General features: G+C 43.0%; 1 protein-coding gene across 2 annotated transcripts; it reads right to left on the minus strand.

Annotated features, from left to right (window-relative positions):
• Nucleotides 1-658: 658 nt before the first annotated feature.
• fosl2 (FOS like 2, AP-1 transcription factor subunit) lies at nucleotides 659-10,077 on the minus strand. 2 transcript variants are annotated; one of them, XM_021584323.2, is made up of 5 exons: nucleotides 9,856-10,077; nucleotides 9,363-9,482; nucleotides 4,530-4,784; nucleotides 4,154-4,261; nucleotides 659-2,879 (listed from the first exon to the last, which is right to left on the minus strand). In XM_021584323.2, the coding sequence occupies exons 3-5, from the start codon at nucleotides 4,767-4,769 to the stop codon at nucleotides 2,343-2,345; spliced, it is 885 nt and encodes a 294-aa protein (XP_021439998.1). In that variant the 5' UTR covers nucleotides 4,770-4,784; nucleotides 9,363-9,482; nucleotides 9,856-10,077; the 3' UTR covers nucleotides 659-2,342. The 2 variants fall into 2 exon arrangements, with proteins under 2 accessions (XP_021439998.1, XP_021439997.1); XM_021584322.2 differs by having other exon boundaries at nucleotides 9,363-9,576.
• Between the last annotated feature and the right edge of the window lie 496 nt (nucleotides 10,078-10,573).

Genomic DNA, 10,573 nt, shown 5'->3' on the forward strand with positions numbered 1-10,573 from the left:
ACATACACTACGACTCTGTTGCAGGTAGGGGTATCTGGGCTGGCTGGTCCTTCTACAGCGTCTCCACTGGCACACGTGTACACATTTTGGCTCCACATTCACTGAGCCTCTCTACTAAGGGTTTAGGGTAGATAAAGTAATTTACTATTTTTCATGATTGAATTATATTCAAAGAATCTCATACATAACCTGTGATGTTAGATTTACAGATGTTCTCTATGTCTCACTTTAACCACTAGAAATAAGTATAAACTCTGAAATGGAGAAAAAAAACTGTTTGAAACGAGAAGGATAATGACACCTATCACTTACTTGTAAATGTTTAATTGGCCATTCAGGCATATGGTTGTCACTGTAGATAGGTTCTGACAAACTGACCACTGAATGACCAACCAAAAAGTCTGCATATATAATAAAGATATTTCCCACGCTGTCAATTATTGCATTTTTTAAGGCAGTGTTATATCCTGCTGTTGCATGAGATATAACATAACAGGTGGTTTAGTCTATCTACCCCACTAAGTAGTTTAGGGGTACGTCGCCTTTAAAATAAAATGTGCCTAATATTCAGTGTGACAAATGTAAGGACACTGTATCGCTCATGGGACACAGTTTGTGAACACAAAGACGAACAGGCCAACACAACAACTTTCAATAATTCTTTGTTGAAAATGCTTTTTTATTATAATTATTGATTTAAATTACGAAATGAACAAACACTGCTATACATATTGCTGTTTTTGTTTGTTTTCAATCATTTTAAACAGTTAAAGCATTTGAGAAAAGAAGAAATAGATGTCAGAAACAGAAGACGTACAGTAGATGACACGTACAGTAGAAGATCTAAAGTCAATGGCTTTCCTACGTGTTTCTAAGGGGTTCAACAGACTAAGAACACACTCTCTCCCACAATGGTTTTTGGTATCTTTTTTTCGGTCTGCAATTTGCCGCAATGCATGATGGGTGTTGTTGTTCAAACGCTATCATGTGATACCGTAACTATCCAGTGAAGTTTACCTCAAGACCATCCACACAAAGATAAATAAGTGATGTGTTCTCCTTCAAGACTGGTCAGTCCACAACAACAGCAGCAGCAATGATTTTTTGCACAGTCTTATTTGCTGCACCCAGCACAACTAAAAATTGTTCAGGAAGTCTTCTGTCCCGTGATCACAGCAAGGCCATGACACTCACTGACCCTGTAAGGAATGTTTGAAGTAAACAACAGGTCTTAAATATTGCAATTCAATCAACCCCCCCCCCCCCCCAAAAAAAAGACTTTCAATGAAGCTCTAGAGTGTCTGCTTGAACCTTCACTTCCACTAGTATTCGGGGTATAAGGAGTTGGCCATAATACCCTCATTGGTCGAACTGTCTTGGTGAATGACATAATTTCAGAAGTAGAAGGGTCCACGGTTTGAATTTCTCCTCATATATCACTCAAGCATTTGAGCCCCGATGCTTCCCATGCTGCTCCTTAAAATAGTTATCAACAACCACACAGAAGAGAAATCCCTGACATCAATGTAAATCACACAAACATGTATTAAACACATAATAAAGTTCAGGTACATTACCGAGAAAAGCACACAATACGATGGCCATCGATACTTTGACCAATATTCGGAGTAGAGTGTTGAGGATCTAGGCAATGAATAAAAATTGGCTATTTTCGTTTGAGACACTGAGGCTTTGAGGCTCACCCAGTGAACCATCAGGAGACAACAACACCAGAACGCAAGGTCACACAGCACAGGTCATAAATACAAGTAGAGATGAAAATAAAGTCATATGTTTATTAGCGTATCAGCGCATCCACACACTCTCTGTAGTCTCCCAAACAGGTCCTGGTTTCTAGGAGAGGGAGGATAAAAAAAAGGAAAAAGATGAGCCTGCTTTTAAAATCTCTCCATTGTTTCTATATCCCTCCCATGGTCTCTCATTTAGTCATTAACTGGTAGATTGATCATAGCAGAGTGCAACTTTTGCCCGATGGCTTTACTTAATGTTGATCAAAAAATACGTCTTGCATTCACCAGTTTTCTCCTCTCATGACTGCCTTCTAACCTCCATGTCATATGTTCATTGTTCAAAAAACAAATTGTGCTGGAGTTGAAATGGAGAAGGGATGACACTGGCTGGTACAGGTGCACACACTTTGGGTATAAAAAAAATCACACTGAAGCGTACAAGAAAAACAAGCGGCTTAGCCCTTGAGGGTTCCTGGTGTCAATGAAACAGTTACTGGTTGGCTTGGTCCAGGCTTGAGTGTGCTCTTTGTCTTCCAAGTCGGTAAGGGGGCGCTGCTCGCCCTCCGCACAACATCACCTTACTGCCCCTGCTCAGAGGGCCAGGAGGGTAGGTGAGTTGAGGGAGTCTGAAGACTGATCCCCGCTGCTGCTGCTGCGCCGGTGGGCTTTGGAGCAGGACTCTGAGGACGGCGAGGGGCTCTCGGACTCCAGCATGCTGGGGTAGGTGAAGATGAGGCTAGGGGCGCTGGGTGTGGAGGCCGGGGTGGAGGCGGCTACCACCGGGGTGTTGAGGCTGTCGCTATCGCAGTAAATCCCACCACCTCCACCAAGACAGATGGGCTTGATGACGGAGCGCTGGGACTTGCCGTCCTCATCGTCCTCTTGTGGTTCTTGCTTCACCACAACGGGGTTGACAAGGCCTCGGGGACCCAGATTGTTGCGCATGGTCAGCGGAAGAGGAGCGCACTGCTGCTGGTGGTGGTGGCCCCCCTGGTGGCGATCGTCGGGGGGCAGTTTGCACACGGGGTTGTGGGCCACCAGCATGAACTCCAACTTGTCCTTCTCCTTCTGCAGTGTCTCGATCTCTTTCTGTAGATCAGCCTTCTCGTCCTCCAGCTCCTCAGTCTCCTGGAAAACACAAACAAACAAAACAGACGATCAGGACAAGTTTTAATCTTCAGTATCTGGAGGGTTAATATTCAGCTCAATTACAATTCTGGTGTTTGGAGTAGACAGAACAAGTGTTAATCTTCATGTTACATACAGCCCCAATCACTGTTTAAGGTACACATTGGTGAGTTTCTGCACCACCTAATGCTACCACAAGAGTGTACTGTTTTCCAAAAAGAGCACACTGCACATTATATTTGAGTGTAAGTTTGCTCAGGAAAAGAGTAGGGATAAAGCGAAAGGACAGTCTTGGCTATGTTGCAACTGAATGACCTGAACATAAACCTACACTTTACCTGACATTTAGGTTTAACCCTTATCCTAATTCAAAAAAATATTGCAAGTACAACTTTGTCCAAACAAAAAAGGTATGAGGAAGTAGGAAACAAACGAGCAAAGCATGGACACACCCCAAAAATGGTAGAAATAGTGCAACAAGGAAAGAAAGAGATGGTTGTAGTAAAAATAGGAGAAATAGTGCAACAAGGAAAGAAAGAGATGGTTGTAGTAAAAATAGGAGAAATAGTGCAACAAGGAAAGAAAGAGATGGTTGTAGTAAAAATAGGAGAAATAGTGCAACAAGGAAAGAAAGAGATGGTTGTAGTAAAAATAGGAGAAATAGTGCAACAAGGAAAGAAAGAGATGGTTGTAGTAAAAATAGGAGAAATAGTGCAACAAGGAAAGAAAGAGATGGTTGTAGTAAAAATAGGAGAAATAGTGCAACAAGGAAAGAGACGGTTGCACTATTTCTCCTATTTTTGGGGTGTGTCCGTGCTTTGCTTGTTTGTTTCCTACTTCCTCATACCATTTTTGTTTGGACAAAGTTGTACTAGCAATATTTTTTTGGATTAGGATAAGGGTCAAACCTGAATGTCAGGTAATGTCAGGTAAAGTGTAGGTTTAAGTTCAGGTTGCCCTTCATGATTGAAATATGACACTTCCTTATTTGGTCATTCAACAAAGAGTGGCGTGTGGTGGAGAGAGGGAAGGGCGTTTTTGCTGGAAGCAGTTTGAGGGAGGGGAAAGTGTAGTCATCAAGTTGAGATCAGATGGGACTATTCTAGCCAATGAGAAGGCAGATACGTGTCTGAACAACAGGCACAACTCCTTTTTATCAAACTTGCCGAAATGCCACTTGTGTCCACTTATATCAGTGCATTCGTAACAACCTAACCATTACAAAACTTTGTCTCTTCTTCTCGGTTAGGGTGTGTGTGTGCCGTGTAACTCACTCCTTGGAGCGTCTCAGTGAGTTCTCGTCTGCGGTTGCGGCACTTGGCGGCAGCCAACTTGTTCCTCTCGCGTCTCACCCTCCTCTTCTCCTCTTCTTCAGGGGTAAGCTAAGGAAATAAACAACACACCTTGTGAGTTGTCGTTCACACATAAGCTGAACAGGGTAAACAAGAAGAGAAGCCTTGGGTTAAGACATATAAGCCATCATATCCAAATTCCTCACAACTTGGGACTTTGATATTAAAACTCACTCTACTGTCTCACAATGTTAGAAGACATTCACCAATAGTGCTTGCCGGGACATGGTGAATTCCACACATCCAGACAAAATGAACTTTTAAACACCCACATCACCTGTACACTTGTGGTCCTCACCTGCTCATCTCTCCTGCGGCGTCCGCGGGTGTCCCCGATGGAGCGGATGACACCCGGACGGGCCAGGGTGGTGTGTCCCAGGAGCCCAGGGCCGTTGGAGAGGTGGTGGCCATAGGGGTGGGAGCGTGAATACGGGTTGGACATAGAGGTGATCACTGTGGGCTGCACCATCCACTGCAGGTCCTGGCTGGTCGTGATGGCGTTTATCGTAGGGATGAAGGCACTGCTAGAGCCAGGCATGTCGACCCGGTATTTCTAGATACAGGAAAGGTAGCCAAGAGAGAGGGAGGTGGACAGAGCGGGCAAAAAAGAGGGCAGAGCGGGAGAAAAATGGTGAGTGGATATTTTCAAGATGACAAAGAACACAGGTTGTGTGTCTTCAACTCAGGGGACAATCACATTGTGAATGGAGTAACATCAAAATATACATTTCCATGCATTTCTTTTTTGCTGAAATTGAATGTTGTTAATTTATTTTACTGGTTACAACTGGGGGAAAAACTTAACTTGACATGTCTTTGACCCTATTACCTCAATTTCCATTTCTGCCACAGAGTACTGTAGCGTAACCCCCCCGTTTACACACCAGCCACCCACCCTTCATCATACTCACACATCCTCTTCATTACAGCTTAGTAGTGAATCACTGACTCCACACACAAACACTGTCTAGATTCACCCGTTTAACCCCTGGAGTGGCACAGTCAGTGACACGTTCAGTGAATCACGGCGGGAAAGCCCGTAGTGTTGCTGCCTCCATCATCACACTACAGCTAGGAGAGGAGCTTGCATCAAGCTGCAAGTCATCTGGAGAGCAACATGGTATGGAATGGTACACCTCTCTGAAGAAGGAAAAACATCCACCAGGGAAGGTGTGATGACTTGTTTATTCCAGCCAGAATAAGGTGATCATGATGGTTTGCAGTGGCACTGATACAGGCCTCTCTCTTTCCATAGACAAGTGTAAGCATATCTATTTTTTTTCTAATAAAATAGATGACACAAGTTGACTTTATCTGAGGACTCTTATCATGCTCATCAGTGATCAACACCAACACCAAACTGCTGTGAGAGACAACACAGAAGTGACCATCTTTAAAGCTAAATACAGTATCCTTATTTCAGTTTATATAGCTTGAGCCCTCATGGGGCATATTTGGGGTGATAAGACAATATCTGATGCCACACTGATATTGCCCCTAAAAGCAAGGATATGACGCAAGTCAGTATGTCTCAACAAGTCCACGCCAGACACTTGAGTGACTAGAGGGCAAAGGTGAGTGATGCATGTCATCAGCCGACCCGATATGGGCTGGATTTGCTCGTTCATTAAACATAGAACATAAAGAGACGAGTAATGCTTCTGGACTGCCACCCAGGGGTCAATTCATCCATTATTTTCGTTAGATGAGTCATGTTGGGGATATGTAAAGCAAGTGCGTAAATCGGTCAGTTCCAGTAAGGCGGAAAGAGGCATTATATTTAGGCTAGAGAGAAAAGCTAGGTCCCCAGACAGTTACATTCCAGAAGTGAGGCAACAGGGAAAATTCCACTGCAGTCATAAATCCCAGGGACTAATAACTAACGAGAAGGTAAAGTCCTAAATGGGGTAATGGTTGGATATGGTAATTGGGGTGACTGGTTGCCACACAGAAGTAACAGACATTTCTGGTAAGAACCGGGGATATGAAAATAGGTAAAGGAAGGCTGTTGTGCAAATTTGATTTGTGAGCCAATAGGTGAATCGACTGTGAGTAGACTCCAAATGTGAAACACTGTCCACAATTCCAGGTGCAGGGTACAAATACAACATGTTACGCGTTTCTCGGCCCAATTAGTGAGTTGTCTCGCATAGGCTGTCAAGTCAGTATGCTAATGCCGGTGTTGTGCCGAGAATTCTCCCTCCCCTTTGCTTTCTTCATTGCTGCGACTTGCTTGCTAGTTGAGATTTCTGCTCTTCACTCCGTTGTCATTTTAGCTTACATTTCACTGATCTAGTAGCAGAAAAAACATTTTTGTCTGCAGTTTTCGGTTTGGCTATTTGTTTCAAGTGTATGTGGCGGTTCTAGCTTTATGGCGTTCTGAGCGAACCCGCGCCCACCCGCACCAGGGGGCGGTGGCGGCTGCCCATATGTCGCCCGTACCTAAATCCGCTACTGATTTTGTATTAGTCTATAAATAAATCTCTTTGACAAAATGCGTCATCTCTCCCATGTCTTATTCGACTGGTATTTCTGAAAGTGTAAGGATAATAATTCAGCCATAGTTGTTCTGAAATGTTTATTGCTTGCCAACATTTGACTCCCTCCTCTATGTTTAATATAACACACAAATTTTAATTATTAATTTCGGTTTCCGCTCCTGACGAAGTTTGTTCTATAGAAAGTATTTGACTCTGATGTGTGTCACAGAAAGTATTTGAATCTAGCCACAAAATTAAGGAAATTAGATGGGGGGGGGGGGGGGGGGGATTCTGTCAGGGGGGAGATTTTCGACACAACACCGGTAAACAGCTTCCCACACGTTACCCCCTTTCCCAGAGTCTTACTCTTATGCGCTGGGATTTCGCCTCTTAAACAAATAGAATAGTTGTCCTCCGCCCCCGAGAAACTAAAGGATGACGTAAACATCCAGGAACTTTCGGCTCAATAATACTGTAAACATGTCCAGGGAAGAGAGAGCACCTATGGCACTGCGTCAAACCGGGAACAAATAAGGAAGTGGTTATGATGATCTCGAAATTGATGTAACCAAGTCAATTCAAAAGACGGATTCAGGCAGACAAACGATTGAAAGAACAAAGTAAAATGCGTGGGAGTTCTGGTCTGGAGTGGAAGATCAATATTATTTAACGCTACGACCAGTCCAGCTGTTATATGTGCGCCCACGGGAGCAAAACAACAGTTGCCATTTGGCAGACGGGTCCTTTCACCTACAAAAACGAGACACTTCTTTTAGCCCTCAGTTTTCCGACAAGTGCCTGAGAGGACATCTGAACAGTTGCAATGTTCATTATACGAAATTAACTTAGAACACTGGTCTAGATCTATGAAAGAACAAGCTGTTAAATGTAGCGCAGAGATCCTCCTTCATTTGCCTTAGTAGGCCTTCTGCGGGTTGTGAATTGGACACGGACAACCTAACACCAGACGACTGAAAACACAAGACACATTGTCTCTCTGTCACTTTCATAAAACATATCGATACATTTCAACCTTAAAAGCTCATATTTTGTCAGGAATAGCATTTAAAGTGAAATGCTGATTATGGTTGTTCCTCAATGATAGCCACTGGGCATCATATCTCAGAATGTCACTAGAACGAGAGGACGAGAGAGCAGGTAGAAAAAAACATGTAGGCCTAATCATTGTATGGGATCTAGGGGAAATTCCTGCCTCGAAGTTTCCAAATGTTTCAACATAAACGAAGGCGCATTGGGAGACGCATCGTGAGCGTCTTAACCTGCCGTTTCCATGTCACGACAAAATCTGCCAGTGCGTGATACATGGGCCCCATCTGCAACACACACACACACACACACACACAACCTCGAAGCTATGGGTGGATGTCCTATATTGTGCAATGTGCAGCGTACCACCACTGAATGACGCTATAGACCTTGTTGCAGAACTTCTATCCAATGTGGAGTCCTAGTCAATATTCGTTATTGCTCTGTTCGCTTTACAGTGATGATCACTGATCATCAGCAGGTCAGAGACATACAGTAGGCTATCTTAACCAAGAAGGCACTGAGAAGGATTGGTAGAATCGAATCAGTGCATGTTTTTGTTCCCCTTGACCAAGTTATGCGCATGAATAAAGTCGCTATCCCATGTGCAAGGGAAAAGGTAGCCCTTTGGTTTACACATTCCAACTTATATTTAAATCCATATCTTGGGGGAGAAATGTTGAGAGCAATCAGAATGGCAAAATATGCTGTAGCAACCTATACGCAGTTTGGTGTGTGTTATAACTCATGATAACTTGCCTCCTGTGTTCATAGAAGTTTATACTCATTCAACAGGTCTTATAATGTGCGTATACCTAAATTATTTGTGGACTCCACAGTATGAACACTTTCTAAAGTATATTCTTCCGTCTACAAAATATGTATTTTATAATAAAAACGTCCCCTCAACTTCAAATGACCAGTTCTATAGTGCAACACGTGGGTGTTAAATTATAGGCTACAGCGATTGAGCAATACCTGATTGCATATTGCAATTCAGATTACGCATACACATGTGTCAATAAGTACATTTTCAGCAGTCGTTCATAACACAGGTTTCATAACACAGGTTTCTGACATTCAACATAAATCCGGCATTGAGTCGGTTTGTTCCTTTTTTACGCACTTCGCTCGCGCATCGGTGTCTTGGCCAGAACCACATATATAATCTATTAAATTTCACTTTATTGCAGAGCAGGTCTGGAAAATATTGGGAGAATATCACAATATAACGCGCGCAGATTCTGATAATATCACAGGCGATACCGCGGGCGCGCTTTCTCCAAATGTGAAGACAAAGTCTCTACAGCACTAGGCTATAGTTTGGAGTAATATATTTAATATCAATATAATATTCTTAATGGCCCTTGAATAAAACATGTACATAGCAGTGTATTAGAAAGATAATATGCACCTCTATTGCATTGCACAGCACCTTTAATTACGAACAGCGCTATAGCCTCTCCGGGTTACCCATCTAAAAGTGTGTCATAGACAACTGCACAGTGACGAAATGTCGATACAATGAAACTCAATTTACAGTTGTGAATACCAATATTTTAATTTGAGAAAAGAGAATATTATATTATGTTGTATTGCGTTACCTGGTAGCTTGAGGTAGAGATCGGACTGCCGATCGTGCTGCTGCCGCTTGTGAATGACTCTGGCTGTACCGGCGAAGTGCTGCTGCCGCAGGACGAGGTGTCGTAGTTCACGGAGTAGTCCTGGTACATGATCCAGGAAAGAGGAAGATTTCAGTAGTTGATATGAGCTCCCAACTCTCAAAAAATCCTCTGACAGTGGAATCCCTTTTGGGAGCTGAAAGTGGACCAGATTGGAAAGTGACCAACTTGAAAGCAATAGTCGTTAAAACACGTGGAAATCCAGAAAAAAAAGTGTTTTCAAATAGGTTATTGGTACAATAAATCCAGGCTCTTCGAAATTAAATATTTTAAGGTAATTAACTAGAAGTAAAACTGAAAATATTTATATTTTTTGTCCACTCCAAATAATTATATCCTGCTTCTTTCCCTTGTCACTGCTGTAGCCTATTCAGGTGAGCTACAAGAGCCAACTTCAAGAACAAAAGTCACCTACTTTCGCAGTCAATCCAGAGTTGTTGGTGAATAGACTTGCGTTGCGAGTGAGTCACATACAGAGGCTTTAAAATTGCTTTCCACCCCAGCCTACTCTACAGAATCTCTTCCCCGCGACACACTTTAGGCCTACTTCAGCAATCCGCTGTTCCCCTGGAACAGTTCTAGCTTTCTTTTTCTATTCCTTCACCACACTAGGATGACTCACTTCAATGGCACGACGGAGAACTGCGGCCGCTTATCAACGCAAGCAGGCTCATTCACGTCACTGTCTGGGCGTAGACACTTCACTTGAGGGGTTATCATAGCTAATATTGTAAAAATCAGCACAAGGTATCGTAAATCAGCTTTATTGTTATACATAACATCGTTAGAGTCGATGTACTATGCTTGTGATAAGCCTACATGTTTACGCACGTGTATTTTATCATCGGGTTGGAAGTTATAAAGTTTCTCTATATTCACCGTTTGTCTGATTTGGTACAGTCCTTTGACGCATGTTTCCTAAAATGGGCAGTTGCGAGAGGACAAGGTTTCCTTGGTAAAGGCACGTCAGAGACTGGAGGGATTCCCTACCCTCCCTCACCGCATTTTCTCCTCAAGCTCAGAAGGATAGGGTCTCTGTGCCACATAGAATAGGTTAGGTATATGCAGTTATTAACAAAGACGTGTGCAGTTATATCTTGCCACCCGTGTAGATCTTCATCTCATGACTATTC

Source organism: Oncorhynchus mykiss, chromosome 25 (assembly GCF_013265735.2).
Source record: "Oncorhynchus mykiss isolate Arlee chromosome 25, USDA_OmykA_1.1, whole genome shotgun sequence".
NCBI lineage: Eukaryota > Metazoa > Chordata > Actinopteri > Salmoniformes > Salmonidae > Oncorhynchus > Oncorhynchus mykiss.